This window comes from Schistocerca piceifrons, chromosome 6 (assembly GCF_021461385.2).
Source record: "Schistocerca piceifrons isolate TAMUIC-IGC-003096 chromosome 6, iqSchPice1.1, whole genome shotgun sequence".
Taxonomy (NCBI): Eukaryota; Metazoa; Arthropoda; class Insecta; order Orthoptera; family Acrididae; genus Schistocerca; species Schistocerca piceifrons.
The window spans coordinates 110864220-110889727 of NC_060143.1; the positions used below are offsets into that span (position 1 = coordinate 110864220).

General features: G+C 42.9%; 1 protein-coding gene across 1 annotated transcript in view; it reads right to left on the bottom strand.

Annotated features, from left to right (window-relative positions):
• The window catches only part of LOC124802698 (icarapin-like), a 50689-nt gene extending 45684 nt beyond the window's left edge, over positions 1-5005 (bottom strand). The window contains exon 1 of the mRNA XM_047263640.1: positions 4839-5005. Coding sequence (XP_047119596.1) covers positions 4839-4905 — 67 coding nt within the window. The 5' untranslated portion in view covers positions 4906-5005. The remainder of the gene's footprint in view (positions 1-4838) is intronic.
• Positions 5006-25508: the final 20503 nt, after the last annotated feature.

Consider the following 25508-nt stretch of genomic DNA (forward strand, 5'->3'; position numbering starts at 1 on the left):
GAAAGTCCGCTTCTACGACCGGCATAGATAATCGACTACTGCAGTGGTCGCGGTTTCTGCCCACGGCAACGCTGTATTCGAATTATCCAGTTGATAGGTACATTAAAACAAATAAAATGGTATTCGTAATAAGACAATATGAAAACGAAGGCTCTTATTCGTGCTTTATAACTTAGTTTCGTAAAGTATGGGTATAGAGCTGTGCGTCCGTGATGCCCCTTTACCTGTGACACTTAAAAGTTTCTTTTATGTTAAAATTTTCCACAAATAGTAAGTTTTAGCGCAAAATCGGTATGCAACGTCAGAAGGTTAAGAAATCTTTCTAATGATATCTCATTCATCCCTGTACGATTAATATGTGTTGAGAAAAAGGGATGTATATGGTTCAAATGGCTCTGAGCACTATGGGACTTAACATCTGAGGTAGGGGATGTATATTTGAGGAATAATATATATGATGGTAGGACTCCACTTTATTTGCGTGACTTTTCCGACAGTCTGTACAGGAAACAATAGATCCTTAAAAGGAATAACAGTGCCGTCTATTGACGATATCTTAAACTTGTCCATTAGCGCACACGTTACCAGGCGTTATCGGCGGCGGATATTTTCGAGTGACAGTAATTAGGAAATAACAGGAAAAAAGGGAAGAAATATATGTTTTAAATTCCCGTTCTATTCAGGAAACAAACGCAATTGCAATGCTTCTAGTCGCTCTATCCATCCAACTGCACTGAATCAATACAAATTTTGTGATTATAGCAGTTGCTACGAAGCTATCCTTCAGTACGTGTCTATAGTCCGCAGATTCGAAAAAAGCAAACAGCTCTTTGATATTCAGCACTATTGTGCTATCGCATAGCCGGCAGCTAATGAGCTGTCAACCTTGACTCACGAAATCTACTCGCAAACTGCGAATACGTTACGGCCACAGCTATACGATTTAATGGAAACAAATGAAAAACATTAACATGGCCGAGATAGACACAAATTCTTTCGGAGTCGCAATACTTCAGATACCACCACACGCAACAGAGTCCCAAGCTCATGTGGCTAGTAGTACTGCACTTTAATTTGGAAGGGTCGAATCGCACTCGTCCTTATGGTGAACCTAGGTAGTTCCTTCGGAGTGCTGCATCTTAACTAACACGCCTGTCTACGAGATGCCGGCGGGAGTGGCCGAGCGGTTCTAGGCGCTACAGTCTGGAACCGCGCGACCGCTACGGTCGCAGGTTCGAATCTTGCCTCGGGTATGATTATGTGTGATGTCCTTAGGTTAGTTAGTTTTAAGTAGTTCTAAGTTCCAGGGGACTGATGACCTCAGAAGTTAAGTCCCTTGGTGCTCAGAGCCATTTGAACCATTTGTCTACGAGATGCTAAACGTGCTTCTTCCTACGCCCAATACTACTGAATTACAGATCTTTAGCCATTCAATCGAATTCGATCGAGTTACTACTAATTCGCTTCGCTATGGTAAGCGGATACGGAACGAAGGAGCTTTTTTTCATTTTAAATGAGTGAAATAAGAAGACCTAAAAAATTAAAAACTGATTGTGTTTACATTTCTTTAACGCAGTGGCATTATTATCTCAGTAGTTCTGCGGAGAAATGATTAAAAATGCTGAATAACGGTTCGTTTATCTAAAACGGGTTTAACGTATCTTGAACCTTCCAATAACGAGATTGTTGCAGTTAGAACACAGTAACTAAGTACAGTTGCATGAAGAAGTAATTGCTTGGAATGTTCAGTTTAATTACTTTGATATTATTTCGTCCATCTTTGACGGAACATATGTATGACAATGCGCGAAACAATATTCAGTATTCTACAAGCACAAAGCACTTACGAAGTTGCTTCTGCACTGCAACCAACCGAAGAGTCGCAGTGGATAAGTCACTGGAATCATATTCGACAGGAGTGTGGTTCAGATTCGTGTGTTGCCATTCGGATTAGTTTTATTGTGATTTTATTAAATCATTTCACCCAAATACCAGGATTTTCTTTCAATAAAGTAAGGTCGAGTTCTTCTCCAGTTGAGATAGTGAGCTGTCTCTAAGAATATTTATTATCAGTGTTCAAATGCGTGTGAAATCTTATGGGACTTAACTGCTAAGGTCATCAGCCCCTAAGCTTACACACTACTTAACCTAAATTATCCTAAGGACAAACACACACACCTATGTCCGAGGGAGGACTCGAACCTCCGCCAGGACGAGCCGCACAGTCCGTGACTGCAGCGCCCTAGACCGCTCGGCTAATCCCGCGCGACTATTATCAGTGTCACATTAAATGAAATCCCTTTTGCTTTGTTGCAACATTAAGTTAGTTTGTAACAACAAAGCAATAGAGTTTTTAGCATTCATCTGCTCTGTGAGTCATTTTTTTTAAGCGTTAGATATACCAGCTATGATAGAGGCGCAAGCTTTTTTATTATTGCTGTATGTTTATACTCCAAAGGCCAATGAATAAAAACAAGTTTTCACCATAATACCCACTGGAATGTAAAATCATGTTGAACATTGATTGCAGTATCACGACAATACCAGATCCATTATCATCAAAACTTTTGCTAAAATCAGTATGCATTTATAATGAGAATTATTGTAAGCAAAGAGCTTCATGCAAGTCCAAGTCAGAGGAGTTGCATGAAACAGTTGTGAAAAGCTTTGTGGTGGACTGGAATTACTGTTACTGCTATACGGTTACACAGGTAGAATTAACGTTATATGTGTTTATAGACAATATATTGCCACAAAGCTAAATTGGTGATTGTGCTACAATGATGTATTTCCATAACGCGCACTAAACTATTTACTAATCTGCGGAAGGAGGAGTAACTGATCCGTTCCGAATCTGGAGGAATGCGGAATCACCGGACGTCGCTTTAAACTGACCACATGTAAGTACAGATAAGTTTGCAACCATGTAAGCGTCTCGCAACCATTCAGAAGCTAGCGATTATTTTTGTGCAGTGCTGTTCTTGACCGCCACTCACTGATCCACGGGTCATTGGAAGTGTATTATTAAAGTGTATTCTTTTAGTCGTCGAAAATTCTAAAGCAGATAGTACCGTAGAAATAATTATTTTTGTTTATAGACGCTGGTTTGACTTCGACACCTCCAGCCTTCCGTGTCGTAACAATTTCCACCTGCCTATTTAACGTTGCGACACATTGCACTGATGAGCGTGACGCAACTCTTTTCCAGAACAGTCACGCACACATAGCCTCGTCAGAACGGGGATAGCGCTTTGCTGACTTCGCTTCGATGCAAAACAAACGACAGCCGTATAACAAACGCAACTCGTAAGGATGCAACCGCTGTTTGTTTGTGAGCCAGGCGTGCATACGAGGTGGTATTCGGGTCGCAAACACAGAGTATGACCAAACAGCCTATTTGTGTAACAACTGTTAGGAATGAACGGTATTCCAAGCGGATCGCCGTGGTGGCGTCGGGAGTTATTTCTGTACATCTGACCCGACTCGCTATTAAGAACGCGGCCGATGCAGCTGTTCCGAAAGGGTCGGAAATGGGTCGCTGGAATACTAGCCAGAAGTGTATTCAGCGCGCACACAACGTGCAACTGCTTTTAAAAAAATCGTGTCTAATGACGTACATTTAACAACCTTGAAAGTGTTGACTGCGTAACGTTCTGTCTTTAATGCCTCGTCAGTGCCATAACATTTTCTTGTATGCCTGGTTCATTATCACTTTACGTAAATGTTTGCGATGGCTCAACGTCTTATCTCTTCGTGCGTTTAAGAGATGACAATGTACAGAATGGTAAACTTACAAAGAAACAACGGAAATGTCTACAGGAACAACAATACTCTCGAGGCCTTGTCAGACGCGAAATATTGAGTGGAACTCTTACTAAAGTATCTTTATCAAGTAAACTTGTTATGAATGTGCGACAGAATGGAGCATTGTTATTTAAATATGGACTCTTTTCGAATACTATCTCTACAGTAACGATGTAAAGCTACGGTTTAAAAACTGCATTTGTTACAGGGATAACCCAGAAGTGGCATTCCGTACAAGTAGCATGTGAAAACTCCGAAGTAACGATTAGGCTACGTATAAAGACCCTAATCTCGGCTAACCTGTGTACCAATAAAGCAAGATGCCAGTTAGTCATCTACCTGATCCAACCCAAATCCCATTTCTCACTGGACGACTGCCCAATTCAGTAACGAGACTGGATAAATACCGTATCATTCACATGCGTTCTTAACATAGATTACCCTAATCAGAACCGTGAATCTTCGAGAATTATCTTGGTACTAATCCATTACATATCTGTTATTAAAGTACTGCACATGAAAAGCAGTATCTCCTCCGTCCTTCAGAGTGGTTCCTATTTGCTGCCTAAACAGTTCCAATACTTGCGAGGAAATTCTTACCTTTTTTTTTGTTATTACACTGATTCCTAATTAGGCACACCCAAAAGTGATTTTTTCATGCATTCAGAAATTTTTTGGAGAGCTGCACTAACTCACATTTTCTTTCTCCAAAAATATACTACTATATGATCACAAAGCAGGAGTAATAACGTTTGATAGTAACAGCGAGGGCTCTTTAGTAATAGTAAACATAACAAAGTTCGGAAACAATCAGATCGCGGAAAACATAACTATAACTTTAAATGGCGCAATTTCTGTCACGACGGTTCCAGGTGCAGCTCCGAGCGAGATACGGATGCACTTATAACGAAGAACTTCGGGAGCGAGTATGAATGAGCGAGTCGTACATTATTAGTTCCTCGATAAATGTTTATAACTGAGCCCAGTAATACTAACAAAATTAGGTCGAAATTCGAAATGAGAGCGATACTCACTCGGGAAGGCGTTGGTCGCGGCGATCACCGCAAAGACGAAAACTAGAGCAAGTGCGATTGCCTTCATCTTCGGTCCGCTCTCGATGCACACTACAGCGAAAACAGGTCGCAAATCGTTATATGTTAAGTCTCAGACGCGCTTTTTCTCGAACTGGCGCGTCCTTCGCCTCAGGCGGTGAATATAAAGCTTGAGGCTTGGAAGTGCGTGGCGGGGCGACAGCCAATAGGAGGCGCCGGCGGCTGTACGTCACGGCAGCCGTAGCCAATCGCCAGCCCGTGCCTACGCATGTGACTCAAAACAGTGGCGTCAATACGGAGGCAGGTCGCCTTCGTATGTGCCTGCTTTTCCGGGAATATTATGTTGTTTTGAGTTTATTATGAGAACGACAGCCTCTGTTTGATGGTGACGGTCTTCTGTTCTGTCTTGCGCTACTGAGAAAGCGCATAAACGCGCGTTCATGACCACGAAGTTGGCGCGTCTCAAACGTTCGTTTACTAGTCTATTTAAGGTAGGTCGACAACGTCGCGCTGCCTCACGAAGTGCATATGAATCAGTTTCACACCGAGTCTCCAAGTGACGCTAATCTTCCAGCGAATTGAGCAAATACATTACTGCAGGCAGAAATGCTGGCTACACGTACGACCGCGCTCTTTTAGATCTGGAGCGCGATTTGCGTGGCGAAGCAACACTACAGGCGGAGGGAACACTTGAGAGAGAGAAAAGAAAGCCTGTGACATCTTTGCAGTCATGTCGAAAGCTTATGAGAATTCAATGACTTATTCGCATCAAAAAACGCAAAAACGGAAATTAAATTCACATTAGTATTTTACTCTCTGAACACTGTTCAAAAGACGATTTTATTTGTTTTGTTTTGAAATAAGGAAGACACTATTATAGCAGTCACAGCCTGTCAAGCAAAAGAACTACCAGGCTGTTTTTCTATGACTTAGAGCAGTTTTCTTTCAGGTACATCTTTGGCTTATGACTTTTTCTTATTTATTTATTTATTTTGAATGGCTTTCGGCTGATCCCATTCAGCCATCTACACACACACACACACACACACACACACAATGGTTTTGAACGATACATGTTGTTGTTGTTGTTGTGGTCTTCAGTCCTGAGACTGGTTTGATGCAGCTCTCCATGCTACTCTATCCTGTGCAAGCTTTTTCATCTCCCAGTACCTACTGCAACCTACAGCCTTCTGAATCTGCTTAGTGTATTCATCTCTTGGTCTCCCTCTACGATTTTTACCCTCCACGCTGCCCTCCAATACTAAATTGGTGATCCCTTGATGCCTCAGAACATGTCCTACCAACCGATCCCTTCTTCTGGTCAAGTTGTGCCACAAACTTCTCTTCTGCCCAATCCTATTCAATACTTCCTCATTAGTTATGTGATCTACCCATCTAATCTTCAGCATTCTTCTGTAGCACCACATTTCGAAAGCTTCTATTCTCTTCTTGTCCAAACTATTTATCGTCCATGTTTCACTTCCATACGTGGCTACACTCCATACAAATACTTTCAGAAATGACTTCCTGACACTTAAATCAATACTGGATGTTAACAAATTTCTCTTCTTCAGAAACGCTTTCCTTGCCATTGCCAGCCTACATTTTATATCCTCTCTACTTCGACCATCATCAGTTATTTTGCTCCCCAAATAGCAAAACTCCTTTACTACTTTAAGTGCCTCATTTCCTAATCTAATTCCCTCAGCATCACCCGACTTAATTAGAATACATTCCATTATCCTTGTTTTGCTTTTGTTGATGTTCATCTTATATCCTCCTTTTAAGACACTGTCCATTCCATTCAACTGCTCTTCCAAGTCCTTTGCTGTCTCTGACAGAATCACAATGTCATCGGCGAACCTCAAAGTTTTTATTTCTTCTCCATGAATTTTAATACCTACTCCGAATTTTTCTTTTGTTTCCTTTACTGCTTGCTCAATATACAGATTGAACAACATCGGGGAGAGGCTACAACCCTGTCTTACTCCCTTCCCAACCACTGCTTCCCTTTCATGTCCCTCGACTCTTATAATTGCCATCTGGTTTCTGCACAAATTGTAAATAGCCTTTCGCTCCCTGTATTTTACCCCTGCTACCTTTAGAATTTGAAAGAGAGTATTCCAGTCAACATTGTCAAAAGCTTTCTCTAAGTCTACAGATGCTAGAAACATAGGTTTGCCTTTCCTTAATCTTTCTTCTAAGATAAGTCGTAAGGTCAGTATTGCCTCACGTGTTCCAGTGTTTCTACGGAATCCAAACTGATCTTCCCCGAGGTTGGCTTCTACTAGTTTTTCCATTCGTCTGTAAAGAATTCGTGTTAGTATTTTGCAGCTGTGACTTATTAAGCTGATAGTTCGGTAATTTTCACATCTGTCAGCACCTGCTTTCTTTGGGATTGGAATTATTATATTCTTCTTGAAGTCTGAGGGTATTTCGCCTGTTTCATACATCTTGCTCACCAGATGGTAGAGTTTTGTCAGGACTGGCTCTCCCACGGCCGTCAGTAGTTCCAATGGAATATTGTCTACTCCGGGGGCCTTGTTTCGACTCAGGTCTTTCAGTGCTCTGTCAAACTCTTCACGCAGTATCATATCTCCCATTTCATCTTCATCTACATCCTCTTCCATTTCCATAATATTGTCCTCAAGTACATCGCCCTTGTATAGACCCTCTATATACTCCTTCCACCTTTCTGCTTTCCCTTCTTTGCTTAGAACTGGGTTTCCATCTGAGCTCTTGATATTCATACAAGTCGTTCTCTTATCTCCAAAGGTCTCTTTAATTTTCCTGTAGGCGGTATCTATCTTACCCCTAGTGAGATAGGCCTCTACATCCTTACATTTGTCCTCTAGCCATCCCTGCTTAGCCATTTTGCACTTCCTGTCGATCTCATTTTTGAGACGTTTGTATTCCTTTTTGCCTGTTTCACTTACTGCATTTTTATATTTTCTCCTTTCATCAATTAAATTCAATATTTCTTCTGTTACCCAAGGATTTCTACTAGCCCTCGTCTTTTTACCTACTTGATCCTCTGCTGCCTTCACTACTTCATCCCTCAAAGTTACCCATTCTTCTTCTACTGTATTTATTTCCCCCATTCCTGTCAATTGCTCCCTTATGCTCTCCCTGAATCTCTGTACAACCTCTGGTTCTTTCAGTTTATCCAGGTCCCATCTCCTTAAATTTCCACCTTTTTGCAGTTTCTTCAGTTTTAATCTACAGGTCATAACCAATAGATTGTGGTCAGAGTCCATATCTGCCCCTGGAAATGTCTTGCAATTTAAAACCTGGTCCCTAAATCTCTGTCTTACCATTATATAATCTATCTGATACCTTTTAGTATCTCCAGGGTTCTTCCATGTATACAACCTTCTTTCATGATTCTTAAACCAAGTGTTAGTTATGATTACGTTGTGCTCTGTGCAAAATTCTAGCAGGCGGCTTCCTCTTTCATTTCTGTCCCCCAATCCATATTCACCTACTATGTTTCCTTCTCTCCCTTTTCCTACACTCGAATTCCAGTCACCCATGACTATTAAATTTTCGTCTCCCTTCACAATCTGAATAATTTCTTTTATTTCATCATACATTTCTTCAATTTCTTCGTCATCTGCAGAGCTAGTTGGCATATAAACTTGTACTACTGTAGTAGGTGTGGGCTTCGTATCTATCTTGGCCACAATAATGCGTTCACTATGCTGTTTGTAGTAGCTTACCCGCATTCCTATTTTCCTATTCATTATTAAACCTACTCCTGCATTCCCCCTATTTGATTTTGTGTTTATAACCCTGTAGTCACCTGACCTGAAGTCTTGTTCCTCCTGCCACCGAACTTCACTAATTCCCACTATATCTAACTTCAACCTATCCATTTCCCTTTTTAAATTTTCTAACCTACCTGCCCGATTAAGGGATCTGACATTCCACGCTCCGATCCGTAGAACGCCAGTTTTATTTCTCCTGATAACGACATCCTCTTGAGTAGTCCCCGCCCGGAGATCCGAATGGGTGACTATTTTACCTCCGGAATATTTTACCCAAGAGGACGCCATCATCATGTACTCATACAGTAAAGCTGCATGCCCTCGGGAAAAATTACGGCTGTAGTTTCCCCTTGCTTTCAGCCGTTCGCAGTACCAGCACAGCAAGGCCGTTTTGGTTATTGTTACAAGGCCAGATCAGTCAATCATCCAGACTGTTGCCCTTGCAACTACTGAAAAGGCTGCCGCCCCTCTTCAGGAACCACACGTTTGTCTGGCCTCTCAACAGATACCCCTCCGTTGTGGTTGCACCTACGGTACGGCTATCTGTATCGCTGAGGCACGCAAGCCTGCCCACCAACGGCAAGGTCCATGGTTCATGGGGGGGGGCGGAGGGGGGGGGGGGGAACGATACATACATTGACGGAAATAAAATCGCAACACCAAGAAGGAATTGTGCAACATAAAAGAAGTTGGTAGGTGTGTTTCATCTGAGAGATGCTGTATATTGCAATTTACATCTACATGTACATCCATATTCCGCGAGCCAGCTGACGGTGTGTGGCGGAGGGTACCTTGAGTACCTCTATCGGTTCTCCGTTCTATTCCAGTCTCGTACAGTTCGTGGAAAGAGTTTATCTATCATCTCCGTAACGCTTTCGCGATTACTAAATGATACTGTAACGAAGCGCGCTGCTCTCCGTTGGATCTTCTCTATCTCTTCTATCAACCCTATCTGGTACGGATCCCACATTGGTGAGCAGTATTCAAGCAGTGGGCGAACAAGTGTACTGTAACCTACTTCCTTTGTTTTCGGATTGCATTTCCTTAGGATTCTTCCAACGAATCTAAGTCTGGCATCTGCTTTACCGACGATCAACTTTATATGATCATTCCATTTTAAATCACTCCTAATGCGTACTCCCAGATGATTTATGGAATTAACTGCTTCCAGTTGCTGACTTGCTATATTGTAGCTAAATGATAAGCACATTACACTTGTCTACATTGAGATTCAATTGCCATTCCCTGCACCATGCGTCAATTCGCTGCAGATCCTCCTGCATTTCAGTACAATTTTCCATTGTTACAACCTCTCGATATACCACAGCATCATCCGCAAAAAGCCTCAGTGAACTTCCGATGTTATCCACAATGTCATTTATGTATATTGTGAATAGCAACGGTCCTACGACACTCCCCTGCGGCACACCTGAAATCACTCTTACTTCGGAAGACTTCTCTCCATTGAGAATGACATGCTGCGTTCTGTTATCTAGGAACTCTTCAGTCCAATCACACAATTGGTCTGATAGTCCATATGCTCTTACTTTGTCCATTAAACGACTGTGGGGAACTGTATCGAACGCCTTGCGGAAGTCAAGAAACACGGCAGCTACCTGGGTCTATGGCCCTCTGAGTCTCGTGGACGAATAGCTCGAGCTGGGTTTCACACGATCGTCTTTTTCGAAACTCATGCTGATTCCTACAGCCAGTCACATAAGTGGCACCAGTAGCGCCACTGCGAAGATGCAAATCAGGTTTGCTTTAAATGCGCGCTGTAACGATCGTGAGCGTTAGCCACCTATGAGACCTGGTGAGTTAATGTTAGTCAAGAATGCCCTTAAAGCGACAAAGACGCCATGATAAATACCAGACAGAGTTTGAACAAGGTCGTCTAGTACTACTACAAGAAGCTGGATGTTCCTTCTGCGATATTGCAGAAAGACTGAGCAGAAATGTACCGTATTCACTGTACATGACTCTTAGCAGCGGCGGTCACGGAAATGTACGGACCTGGCTCCAGATGGCCAAGTGGCACTACCAAGAAGGAACATCATCTTGTTGGGCGCACGGGTCTGGCGCATCGTACTGCATCTGCAGCAGCAGTTTGAGCAGCAGTTGGCAGCTCAGTGACACAACGAACTGCTGCAAAGGGGTTACTTAAGGACAGCTCCGAGCCAGACGCCCTGTGGCGTGCATTCCACTGATCCCAAACCACCACCATTTTCGACTTAAGTGGTGTCAAGCGAGAGCTAATGGAGGGTATGGTGGAGATCTGTTGTATTTTCTGATGAGAGCTGGTTCTGCTTCGGTACCAGTGATGGCCGTGTGTTGGTTAGAAGGAAGCCAGTGGAGGGCCTGTTCGCATGTTAGACACACTGGACTTACACCTGGAGTTATGGTCTCTGACGACTCGACCTGTTGCGCTGACAGTCATGAACAGCATTCCAGAGGTTGTTTTCTAACACTATAACGCTCACCCACATACGGCTGTTGTAACCCAATATACACTTCAGAGCGTCGACATACTACTTTGGCCTGCTCGATCACAAAATCTGTCTCCAATCGAGCACAAATGGGACATCATCGGACGCCAACACCAGCGTCATCTACAAACAGCATTAACAGTCCCTATACTGACCGACCAAGTGCAACAGGCATGAAGCTCTATCCTACAAACTGACATGTGGCACTTGTACAACACAATGCATGCACGTTTGCGTGCTTGCATTCAACATTCTGACGGTTACACCGGCTATTAAGGTGCCAGCAATTCACGTTTGCAATGGCTTATCTACATCTGCATCTACATCTACATTTATACTCCGCAAGCCACCCAACGGTGTGTGGCGGAGGGCACTTTACGTGCCACTGTCATTACCTCCCTTTTCTGTTCCAGTCGCGTATGGTTCGCGGGAAGAACGACTGTCGGAAAGCCTCCGTGCGCGCTCGAATCTCTCTAATTTTACATTCGTGATCTCCACGGGAGGTATAAGTAGGGGGAAGCAATATATTCGATACCTCATCCAGAAACGCACTCTCTCGAAACCTGGCGATCAGGCGATCAAGCTACACCGCGATGCAGAGCGCCTCTCATGCAGAGTCTGCCACATGAGTTTGCTAAACATCTCCGTAACGCTATCACGGTTACCAAATAACCCTGTGACGAAACGCGCCGCTCTTCTTTGGATCTTCTCTATCTCCTCCGTCAACCCGATCTGGTACGGATCCCACACTGATGAGCAATACTCAAGTATAGGTCGAACGAGTGTTTTCTAAGCCACCTCCTTTGTTGATGGACTACATTTTCTAAGGACTCTCCCAATGAATCTCAACCTGGTACCCGCCTTACCAACAATTAATTTTATATGATCATTCCACTTCAAATCGTTCCGCACGCATACTCCCAGATATTTTACAGAAGTAACTGCTACCAGTGTTTGTTCCGCTATCATATAATCATACAATAAAGGATCCTTCTTTCTATGTATTCGCAATACATTACATTTGTCTATGTTAAGGGTCAGTTGCCACTCCCTGCACCAAGTGCCTATCCGCTGCAGATCTTCCTGCATTTCGCTACAATTTTCTAATGCTGCAACTTCTCTGTATACTACAGCATCATCCGCGAAAAGCCGCATGGAACTTCTTACACTATCTACTATATCATTTATATATATTGTGAAAATCAATGGTCCCATAACACTCCCTTGTGGCACGCCAGAGGTTACTTTAACGTCTGTAGACGTCTCTCCATTGATAACAACATGCTGTGTTCTGTTTGCTAAAACCTCTTCAATCCAGCCACACAGCTGGTCTGATATTCCGTAGGCTCTTACTTTGTTTATCAGGCGACAGCGCGGAACTGTATCGAACGCCTTCCGGAAATCAAGGAAAATAGCATCTACCTGGGAGCCTGTATCTAATATTTTCTGGGTCTCATGAACAAATAAAGCGAGTTGGGTCTCACACGATTGCTGTTTCCGGAATCCATGTTGATTCCTACAGAGTAGATTCTGGGTTTCCAAAAACGACATCTCGCGCTTACATTAACCCGAGATTGTGCAATGTTAATGTCTTAAAATATTACCTAGACAAATGTATTTCCGAAATTTCATTATTCTATAGTAATTTTTTTTGTGTTGCGATTTTTTCCGATTGTTTATTAGAACAGTACATAATACAGGGTGCCTTAAGAAGATACATCAGGTATCACAAGACTATCTGCTGTGTGAATGGAGATAAAAATTTGGGGTGAATTTTAACATATGCATCGATACTAAAAGTTTGTCTCGGCGCCAGTTGTAAGATCCGGTTCATAAGATAGCCGCGGGGGACTCTTTGGCTTCTAGCGCACTCGCTCGTTCCGTCGTTAACATACCTGAACATGTTGGAGATACGGTTTGTTTCGCAATTGCGACAACATGCCAAAAACTTCATTTTTCTACAAGACGTAGCTCCATTGCGCAAGAGCGTTTCTTAAAGCTGAGTTACCTCATCGATGAATCGGTCTAAGGGGCGCACGCATGTCGCATTGCACCACTGGCCTTCACGGTTGTCTGATCTCGTAATAGGTGATTCTTTTGTGTGGTTTGTGAAAGATTGCACCTGCGTACGTTCTTATTTAGCAACTTCGAGAAGGTAGTGCCTGGTTTCAACGCTCAATCAGTTCTGTCTGAGTTGGTTCTCCGTCTAAAAAGACCCTGATGTCGGCGAAATATCAAATCCTTAGTCTCCTTAGTGTAATTCATCGTAATCGATTAGACTACTTCCTTCCTCCGAGATATTCATCTTCAAAGATTCTCATAACACTGAGTTCGCGAAAGAAAAATATTGGTACGACACTTAATCAACAAATATTCTACCATAACACAAAAAGCTTTAATCAAATACCTATTAAAAAAAACAGAAAAAATCCTCTTGATGCTTTCCTAAGAGACAGTCTCCACTCCTTCCAATCTGACCATGTGAGTCTAGACCAGATGTGGTTTAAATTCAAAGAAATGGTATCGATGGCGATTAAAATATACAGACCAAATAAATTAAGAGAAGGTATCGATCCTTCGTGGTTTACAAAAAAACGTCAGAACACTGTTGCAGAAACAACGCAAAAAGCGTGCCAAATTTAAAAGAACTCAAAAGGCCCAAGATTGGCGAAGTTTTACAGAAACTCTAAATTTAGCGCGAACTTCAATGCTAGATGCTTTTAATGGTTTCCAGAACGAAACCTTGATTCGATATCTGGCAGAAAACCCAAAGGGGTTCTGGTCGTATGTTAAGAACACCGCTCCATGACGCAATGAGTAACTTCACTACCCGATAACAATGATGATGTCACTCGCGAAGTGCCACTAAAGCAGAGTTACTAATCACGATTTTACGAAATTCCTCTGGCAGAGAAGTCGAAGTAAATATTACAGAATTCGAAACAAGAACAACTGCGAACATGAGTAACTGAGAAGTAGGTATTCTCGGTGAAGCGAAGCAGCTTAAATCGCTTAATAAAAGGATGCCACTCTTACAGATTGTATGTTCATATAAAAGCTCCATACTTAGCAATCATATACAACTGCTCGCTCGTCGAAAGATTCGTACCTAAAGAGTGGAAGTTGCAAAGGTCACACCAATACGCAAGAAAGGAAGTAGGAGTAAGCCACCGAATTACAGACCCATATTACTAACGTACTGTGTTCGAACATCGTGAATTAACTCGAAGAAAACGATTTATTGACAAACAGCCAATAGAGATCGAGAAAATATCGGTCTTGTAAAACACAACTAGCTCTTTATTCCCACGAAGCAATGAGTGCCATTGACCGGAGGTGTCAGATTGAGTCCATATTTTTAGATTGCCGGAAGGCTTTTGACACCGTTCTCCACAAGCGATTTTTAATCAAATTCGTTCCTATGGTCTCAATTCTGTGACTGGATTCGTGAGTTCCTCTCAGAAATGTCACAGTTAATAGTAATTGACGGAAAGTCTTTAATGAAAACAGAAGTAATATCCTGAGCTGTATAAACGACATAGGAGAGAATCTGAGCAATTCTCTTCTGTGTTTGCACATGATGCTGTCATTTATCGTCAGATGATCAACACCAATTGTAAAATGCTTTAGACAAGATATCTGTATGGTGCGAAAAGTGGCAATTGACTCTAAATAATGGAACGTGTGAAGTGCTAAAAGAAATCCACTAAATTTCGGTTCCACGATGAATCATGAAAATCTGAAGGCTGTCTATACAACTCACTTCTTAGGCATTAACGAATAAATTAAACTGGAACGATCACATAGATAATGCTGTGGGAAAATAAACCAAAGACTGTGACTTATTGGCAGAACACGCAGAAAATACAACAGCAATGCTAAAGAGATTGGACTAGTTCTGTGCGGTGTGGGATCTGCATCAGATAGGATTGACGGAGGACATCGAAAAATTCAAAGAAGGGCAACTCAGATTGTATTGTCGCGAAATAAGGGAGAGAGTACCACGGATAAGATAAGCAAATTTGGGTGGCAGTCATTAAAACAGAGGCGTTTTTCGTTGCGGTAGGGCTTTCTCACGAAATTTCAGTCACCAACTATCTTGCAGGATGCGAAAATATTTTGTTGGCGTCAATGTACATAGGGACAAATGATCATCATAATAAAATAAGAGAAATCAGAACTCTCACGGAAAGGTTTAGGTGCTCGTGTTTACTGCACGCTGTGCAAGAGTGGATCGGTAGAGATATACAAAAAGGTACGGCCAAACTTTCAGGAAACATTCCTCACACACAAATAAAGAAAAGATGTTATGTGGACATGTGTAGGAAACGCTTAATTTTCATGTTAGAGCTAATCTTAGTTTCGTCAGTATTTACTGTACTTCCTCGATTCACCGCCAGTTGGCCCAATTGAAGGAAGGTAATGTTGCCATCAGTCCTTGTGTTGACATGCGACTCATTGCTCTACAGTACTAGCATCAAGCACATCAGTACGTAGCATCAACAGATTAGTGTTCATCACGAACGTGGTTTTGCAGTCAGTGCAATGTTTACAAATGAGGAGTTGGCAGATGCCCATTTGATGTATGCATTAGCACGGGGCAATAGCCGTGGCGCGATACGTTTGTATCGAGACAGATTTCCAGAACGAAGGTGTCCCGACAGGAAGACGTTCGAAGCAATTGATCGGCGCCCGCATCTCGTGGTCGTGCGGTAGCGTTCTCGCTTCCCACGCCCGGGTTCCCGGGTTCGATTCCCGGCGGGGTCAGGGATTTTCTCTGCCTCGTGATGGCTGGGTGTTGTGTGCTGTCCTTAGGTTAGTTAGGTTTAAGTAGTTCTAAGTTCTAGGGGACTTATGACCACAGCAGTTGAGTCCCATAGTGCTCAGAGCCATTTGAACCAATTGATCGGCGTCTTAGGGAGCACGGAACATTCCAGCCTATGACTCGCGACTGGGGAAGACCTGGAACGACGAGGACACATGCAATGGACGAGGCAATTCTTCGTGCAGTTGACGATAATGTCAGCGTCAGAGAAGTTGCTGCTGTAAAAGGTAACGTTGACCACGTCACTGTATGGAGAGTGCTACGGGAGAACCAGTGTTTCCGTACCATGTACAGCGTGTGCAGGCACTATCAGCAGCTGATTGGCCTCCACGGGTACACTTCTGCGAATGGTTCATCCAACAATGTGTCAATCCTCATTTCAGTGCAAATGTTCTCTTTACGGATGAGGCTTCATTCCAACGTGATCAAATTGTAAATTTTCACAATCAACATGTGTGGGCTGACGAGAATCCGCACGCAATTCTGCAATCACGTCATCAACACAGATTTTCTATGAACGTTTTGGCAGGCATTGTTGGTGATGTCTTGATTGGGCCCCATGTTCTTCCACCTACGCTCAATGGAGCACGTTATCATGATTTCATACGGGATAATCTACCTGTGCTGCTAGAACATGTGCCTTTACAAGTACTATACAACATGTGGTTCATGCACGATGGAGCTCCTGCACATTTCAGTCGAAGTGTTCGTACGCTTCTCAACAACAGATTCGCCCGCATCTCGTGGTCGTGCGGTAGCGTTCTCGCTTCCCACGCCCGGGTTCCCGGGTTCGATTCCCGGCGGGGTCAGGGATTTTCTCTGCCTCGTGATGGCTGGGTGTTGTGTGATGTCCTTAGGTTAGTTAGGTTTAAGTAGTTCTAAGTTCTAGGGGACTGATGACCTAAGATGTTAAGTCCCATAGTGCTCAGAGCCAACAACAGTTTCAGTGACCGATGGATTGGTAGAGGCGGACCAATTCCATGGCCTCCACGCTCTCCTGACCTCAACCCTCTTGACTTTCATTTATGGGGGCATTTGAAAGCGCTTGTCGAGCAATCCCGGTACCAAATGTAGAGACTCTTCGTGCTCGTATTGTGGACGGCTGTGATACAATACGTCATTCTCCAGGGCTGCATCAGCGCATCAGGGATTCCATGCGACGGAGGGTGGATGCATGTATCCTCGCTAACGGAGGACATTTTGAACATTTCCTGTAACAAAGTGTTTGAAGTCACGCTGGTACGTTCTGTTGCTGTGTGTTTCCATTCCATGATTAATGTGATTTGAAGAGAAGTAATAAAATGAATTCTAATATGGAAAGTAAGCGTTTCCGGACACATGTCCACATAACATATTTTCTTTATTTTTGTGTGAGGGATGTTTCCTGAAAGTTTGGCCGCACCTTTTTGTAACACCATGTAGCTTGAAGATGGTTCGATGAATCCTGTGCCAGGCACTTAATAGTGAGTGGCATTGAAATCACGTATTTTTAGATACAAATACATTATGATAGCGTGTTAAAAATGACATCAAATAACGCTTTTCTACAAAAACTGAAATGTATAATTCCTCAAATTTTCCACTACAGTTACTACATTTGGAATCCAGCGTTTTTAATTTTCTGAAAAACAGTCTCGTTTCAAGTCTGCGTAATGGCTTGTTCAACTAGTGACAGTTTCTCACCTCCGAGCCATATTTTAGGGTGATTAAATGGGAAAAAAATCACGCGGGGGTAAATCTGAAGAACGTAGTGGAAGGAGAACTGCTTGGAAATCCCGCCTGTTCATTTTTACCAGCGCGGCGTGCGATATATAGCGAGTAGGAGCATTGTCCTGGAGTTGCAGCACTGTTCTGTGCGACAGTTGTAAGACCTCTTCTTCCACTCCCTGTGCAAATGGTCCAGTAAAGACCCTTGAAAACGATGAAACAATATGTCAAACTTTACCAGTTTTTTCAAATATTTGACGGTTTGAGCCTTTGTTTAACGTGTTTGTCAAACACAAACCGTGTCTGACGTGGATGAGAGGAATTTTGCTTGGTGGCAGAATTGACAAGGTGGCAGACGTTGTTTATTTTGATGATTCACCGCGCACATTTAGCGAAAAAGAGTTTTATTACAATTTATTCCAATAAAGCTTCACACTTCAGAACTGTGAAAATAACGATCAAGTATAAAAACAAACTAACGCGGGCAGTTATCAAAACGGTAGAGGTGCTGTGTCTTTCGCAGACATATATTACGCAGGAAGACGTTAAAAGAAGAAAATCAATATTCTACGTGCAACGTACAAGCCGGGATGCAATAAAATAAAAAAAATAAAAAAAAAAACGAAATTCTCCGGCTTTTCCATGGGCGACGTATATATTCCTAGGTTGTGATGTTTTAGTGAACTGTCATTAGAGGGCCAGGTAGAAGAGTATAAATTTTCGCGTAGATGTGGCTTCATATCCAATGTGAAAGCCAAGTATCTATAGACAAGTTTTCAAAAGTAGGACTGTCCATCCGGAAAAAAGTTTATGTAACATCAGGTTCCTGGAGTAATATTTCCTCTGCAAATTTTCGTGGGTATATATTTGTCTCATTTACAGCCATTCTCTGGACCAGCAACTTGTTTTCGTTTTCTTCTTTATACGTTGCGCTAAACTCAATGAAAGAAATGCTTTGTCCACGTTGGTAGCCATTTCCACTAGTGTCAAAATACTTCGCGACACGGACAACGACTGCTTCAAGAGTGAAATTAAACGGAAATATTAAAACTAGACATGATTATCTTAATGGGATTTCCGCGATCGTTCACTAAATAAAAATATGGCATTTCAGTCTTTGATCGCTATTTTTTATTTTCAATTACCGGTTTCAGGCTAGCTGCCCATCTTCCGATCTGTTAGACAAAGTTAAAAATATATTTAACAAGAGAGATACAGTTAGTGATAGAAATATCATAGTTTACAAAGAGAAATTTTGGAACGTATTAAATGCCAACATACCATATATTGCAGTTACAGAGTAACTTGTCAGTACAGAATTATCGGTTCGCTGTCATAACTGAAGTAAATTTTGATCTGTTAAAACCTTATATCGCAGTTTTAGAGAAACCTGATTGGTAACAGTAAAAAATGCCCTCTCCCTATAAGAATTGTGCATATGTCATTATTTCACCATACATATTAATGGCGAATATACTTTTTAATAAGACAATTTTTAAAGTAATAACATATGAATAATCTTTTTTGAGTGGACCATGAACCGAAATAATTTACACTAACTTAAAATTTCTTTGTAAAGCAACTTAAAAATATAATTAAAATGTAGATATTCTTTCGAAAATTTGCGTTTCATCTTCTTTGTTTTGATTGGTGGTGGAGAGGATTTCCCCACGTCAGAATGTACACAACGCCACGCCAAGTCCTCTTCCGCCGCGCCAAATTCACCTCGCAGCCAGTACGCTGAGGGCCGTTCCGCTGCAGCTGGTTCTTGCTGGAGCGTGCTGTTGCATTCAAGAGTAAGCCTAAAACAGGTCTTTAAAAATCTCATAATAACTCCTGTGCATAAAATCACTTTGCTCATTAAGTAGTAGGCCTGGGGTTTTTCTTTGATGAGCATAAATTTCAATCTCTCCGAGCACGCTGAGATACAGACTTTTTGGAGCTTTATGTAGCACCTCCATTTGTTCATTTATATTACTCATTTCATGTTTACTATCTTTTACATGTGCTCCAAATGCTCTCCGATTGCTATGACTGCAATGTTCCCTGTATCGAATTTCAAAATTCCGCCCTCTCTGTCCTATATAATAACTGTCACAGTCAGCCCATTTGATCTTATATACTCCGGAATTGTATTTCATTTGTTTTGTCGTTGCTGGTTTATGTCTTAGTCTATGTGCCATTTTCCCTTCTTTCTGGAATGCCACAATGATGTTTTTTGGAAAGCATTTAGCAATTCTTTCCGACACAAGCCCTTTGTATGTCAGGGTGACAAACTTCTTCTTAACTTTAATTTTCCTAGAAACGTTACTGATACCCACGGATTTTTTTTTTTTGATCTTGTTAAACATACGTGCAACATCTTGTGTTCTGTATCCATTAGCTGCTGCTACTTGCTTAATAATACCTAGTTCTTTCTGCAACTCATCTTCCTTTAATGGCAATCTAAGGGCTCTGTTGAGCATTTCATGAAGGTACGCTCTTTTATGCTGTGCCTGGTGCTGCGACGTCGCTTCTATGATGTTGTCGGAACAAGCGTCATTTCTATAGACGCCGAAAACGTGCCTACTTCGTTGGTACGTCTCCGAGCTTCTTTGACAAGAGATGGCAGAGAAGAAAGAATCTGATAAACACGTTTGATAGTTACCGGGTGCTTTAACGTTGCGAATACGATTCATCCATTTTTTATTTTTTTTTACAAATAGTCTGTGAATTCTATAGAAACGCTGCCATAATATTCCTCGAATGATAATACGGTGCACTTTCAACTCCACCAACTCTCTGTTTTCTATCTTCCCAGTATAATAACGGGTCCAAATATTGTCTGTAGTCGTACTACGTCGCCATACTTTCTTAAATGCCCCGTCTCGTGCGTTTCTGGTCTGGACTCAACAAAGCCAGCGTCTCGATTCGCAGAGCATCACCCAGCAGCTTCGGTAGTGTCTGTTCATGCGACATACCTGCTAGGAGTTCACTCACGCGACTCATAATGACGACCTCTAACACGAATTTTATCATTTCGTAAGCTGAAAAATCAGTTGATCGCCCGGAACTTCCCACTTTTGCAGTGGTTGCCTTACTATATCCTGTTTTAATCATCATATTCATCATCATATTAATCATCGTCATCGCCATCATCACATCGTCGTCGTTGGCGGCGGCGACGGCGTCGTCATCATCGATATCAACATGATCGTCATCGTCGTCGGAGGCGTCATCATCATCATCATCATCGTCATCGCCACCACCACCAGCATCATCGTCATTATCAAAATCATCGTCACCTCCATCAGCCATTTGGCTGAATAGTTTTTGCACTGTTAGAGAGAGGTCTCCTCTAGAAGTTTCCGTGCGCTACGGTCTCCAGCTGTACGCATCCATGTCATGTTTGCTTGCTTTCTGATGCCATCTACAAAACTTACATTAGCCCATCGACGTAATATTTTCTTATCTATGAAATCCAGCAAAGAACTTCCTTGGTCCGTCTACCATACATTTGCCTGGCTGCATATCCAACTCACCTTCATTTCATTTTCATTACTGGATAAATACATCTTCTACTCCTGTCTGTACGCTGATCTATTCGTTTGTTTTCCTGTCTCTATTAGTAATTCCCAACATACATCTCTATACTGGTAGCTGAGCAATTCCCAGTTTATGAATGGTTTTTGCACTAAAACTCCACGTCTCACTGCCATAAGTCAAAGCTATTGTTACAAATTGATTGCAAACTTTCCTTTACAATGGAAACTTAATTTTGAAAACTGTGTTAATTTACCGGAAAAACTGCACGCCAATTACCGAGCGAGGTGGCACAGTGGTAGAACCAGTCAAATCCCCGTCCGGCTTTCCGCTTTTACGTTTCCGTAGCTACTCTAAATGGCTTCAAGGATACTGTTGCTTTCCTTCTTCATTGTTCCCCAGTCTGGGTTGTGCCCCGTCTCTCAGGGCATCGTGGTCGACAGGACTTTAAAAAAACTTAATCTTCCTTCTATCAACACTACCTGATGCTCATAAAGCGTTTCCCCCCCCTGAAATATCATCTTCAGTGGTTAGCAACACGAAAGCATATGCTATTACCTATACATGCGAGGCTCTTCCAGTAAGTAAGTTTCCCTATTTTATTTCTCTGCAAAAAGAAACTGTGTCCGTGACATGCGAGGGCTGGCGATGTAGAGTGGTATGTGTCGTCAATGCTCACACCGGCTTACGATACACACCGCTGGAGAAAAACAGCTGTTCACAAGCAGAAACGGAAGGCTTTGGCCAGAACTTTTCTGGAAACGCATCGGAGAGAGGGATATCTACCTTTAAAACGGCTTGTAACTGGAGATAAAGCCTGGGTCCATCGTCCGACTCCTGAGACGAAATGTCAGTGCACCGTGTGGAAGAAACCTGGCGTAATTGCACCAAAAAGGCAAAGGCCACACATTCGGCAGGGAAAGTGTCTGTCAGGGGGTTTTGCTCGTTCACTACCTGCCTCGCAACACCATATTGAATACAGGGAGGCATTATATGGACTAAGTAATCAGCGATCCGCCATCGAGAGAAAATGATCTGAACTCTTGTCTCGAAAAATTCTCTTCGTTCATGACAATGTTCGTCCTCATACAGCTCGAGCGACGTAGGCGGAGCTCGGAAGATGCCACGGGGAGTTGTTCCCGCATGCTCCGTGTTGACCAGATCTTGCCGCAAGTGATTTTCGCATGGTCCCCCAACTCAAAGATCATGTTGGAGATAGGCACTTCAACACCGAAGATGAAGTCACGTCAACAGTGAATAGCAGGTTGCGAGCACAGGACGCGATCTGGTGTTAACACTGGTTTCGAAAAACTTGTACCACGTTACCAAAAATACATGGAAGACATGGCAATATGTAGAGAGGTAACAGAAGCATTGTGCAACGTCAATACAATTATTTCAACGTAAAAAGTTATGTGTTTCGATAAATTTTTTTTTGTTGGTATAATGGAAGGAAACTTACTTACTGAAGAACGAAAGTAACTTGTACGACTGCATAAGGTCCCCGCGAGGACGGAGAACTGCCGCAGTACGACGTGGCATGAGCTCGACTAACGTCTGAAGTAGTGATGTTGGGATTTGACACCATGAATCCTGCAGGGCGGTTCATAAATCCGTAAGAGTACAAGGGACTGGAGATCTCTTCTGAACAGCACGTAGCAAGGCATCCCAGATATGCTCAATAATGTTCATGTCTAGGAGTTTGGGACCAGTGAAAGTGTTTAAACGCAGAAGAGTGTTCCTGGAGCCCCTCTGTAGCAATTCTGGACGTGTGGGGTGTCGCATTGTCCTGCTGGAATTACCCAAGTCCGTCAGAATGCACAATGGACATGAATGGATGCAGGTGAGCAGAGAGGATGCTTATGTACGTATCACCAGTCAGAGTCGTATGTGGACGTATCAGGGGCCCCATATCACTGTCCCATATCACTCTTAACTGCACTCGCCCCACACCATTACAGAGCCTTCACCAGCTTGAACAGTCCCCTGCTGACATGCAGGGTCCATGGATTCATGACGTTGTCTCCATACCCGTAGACGCCCATCCGCTCGATAAAATTTGAAACGAGACTCGTCCGGCCAGGCAACATGCTTCCAGTCATCAACAGCCCAATGTCGGTGTTGACGGGCCCACGCGAGGTGTGCAGCCATCAAGGGTACACGAGTAGGCCTTCGGCTCCGAAAGCCCATACTGATGATGTTTCGTTGAGTGGTTCGCACGCTGACACTTGTTGATGGCCCAGCATTGACGTTTGCAGCAATTTGCGGAAGGGCTGCACTTCTGTCACGTTGAACGATTCTCTTCAGTCGTCGTTCCGTTCTTGCAGGATTTTTTTCCAGCCGCAGCGATGTCGGAGATTTGATGTTTTACCGGATTCGTGATATTCACGGCACACTCGTGAAATGGTCGTACGGGAAAATCCCCACTTCATCGCTACCTCGAAGATGCTGTGTCCCATCGCTCGTTTGCCGGCTATAGCACCACGTTCAAGCTCACTTGAATCTTGATAACCTGCCATTGCAGCAGTAGCAACCGATCTAACAACTGCACCAGACACTTGTTGTCTTGTACAGGCGTTGCCAACGGCAGCGGCGTATTTTGCCCGTTTACATATTCTGTATTTGAATGTCCGCCTCCGTAGCGTAGTGGTAGCGTTTCCGCCTACCACGCAGGGGGACAGGGTTCGATTTCCGGCAGGGGACTGGGTGTTGTGTGTCTTTCATCATCATTGACCCGTAAGTCGCCGAAGTGGCGTCAACTAAAAGGGATCTGCAATATGGCGGCCGAACTCCCCCGCATGGGACCTCCCGACCAACAATGCCATACGCTCATTTCATTTCATTGTATTTGAATACGCATGTCTACGAGGTGCGGCTAGAAAAAAACCGGACTGATGCTAGAAAAAAACATTTATTTACAATTATTTACAATTTCATGTTGTCTCCTTCAATGTACTCTCCTCCTCGGTCTCTACACCGCTCCATACGAATTTTCCACTGTTCATAGCAATGCTGCAGATCATTTTCGGTAAGTCCATACATTACTTCCGTCGCTTTTTCTTTTACTGTTTCAACAGTCTCAAATCTAGTTCCTTTCAAAGCTGACTTGACTTTAGGGAAAAGAAAAAAGTCACAGGGGGCCAAATCAGGTGAGTAGGGTGGATGATCTAAGATGGGAATGTTGTGTTTTGCCAAAAACGTCTTCACTGACAACGCACTGTGAGCTGGGGCATTGTCTTGGTGAAGGATCCATGACTTTTTTCTCCACAAATCGTTCCGTTTTCTCCGTACTCGCTCACGTAGGGTAGCCAGGACGCTAATGTAGTAATGCTGATTCACTGTTTGTCCCTCTGGTACCCAATCAATGTGCACAATCCCTTTGATGTCAAAAAAAACAATCATCATTGCCTTGAATTTCGATTTTGACATTCGTGCTTTTTTTTGTCGTGGAGAACCAGGAGTTTTCCAATGCATCGATTGGCGTTTAGTTTCGGGATCGTAAGTAAAAAACCGCGATTCATCGCAAGTAATAACATTTTGTAAGAAGGTGGGATCACTTTCAATGTTTTCCAGGATGTCAGAACAAATCATTCTTCGGCGTTCCTTCTGTTCAATTGTGAGACACTTTGGAACCATTTTTGAACACACTTTGTTCATGTTGAAACTTTCATGAAGAATCTGCCAAACACTTTCCTTGTCAACTCCTGTTAACTCAAACACTGCTCTGATCGTTAAACGGCGATCTTGTCGAACAAGTTTACCGATTTTTTCAATGTTTGCATCAGTTTTTGCTGACAATGGTCTGCCAGTGCGAGTGTCATCACTGGTGTCTTCGCGGCCATCTTTAAATCGTTTAAACCACTCAAACACTTGTGTTCGCGATAAACAATCATCGCCGTACACTTGTTGTAACAGTACAAACGTTTCACTTGCAGATTTTCCTAGTTTGAAACAAAATTTGATGTTAACACGCTGTTCTTTCTGTACACTCAACATTTTCCGACGCACAGACAAAACGTCAACTACTTAAAACAGGCGCCACGGGCAGACTGAGTGCAGGAGGCAGATGAAACTCGAGCAGTAGGCGGAGCGAGAGTCACGTGACAGGCCACGCGACTTTCAGCCTTATTGCATTCGTTTTATTGTTTCACCAGTACTAGTCCGGTTTTTTTCTAGCCACACCTCGTACATCAGTTTCTTTGGCGCTCCAGTGTAGATTGAAGTTCCCCGCCGTGTTTATCAGTCTGTGTGTCGTGGCTAATCTCAGGAACTGCTGTAGGGATTTTGAAACGATTTTCACTAACAGGTAGACTGATTGACGAGCAATGTTTGTATATATAACTTC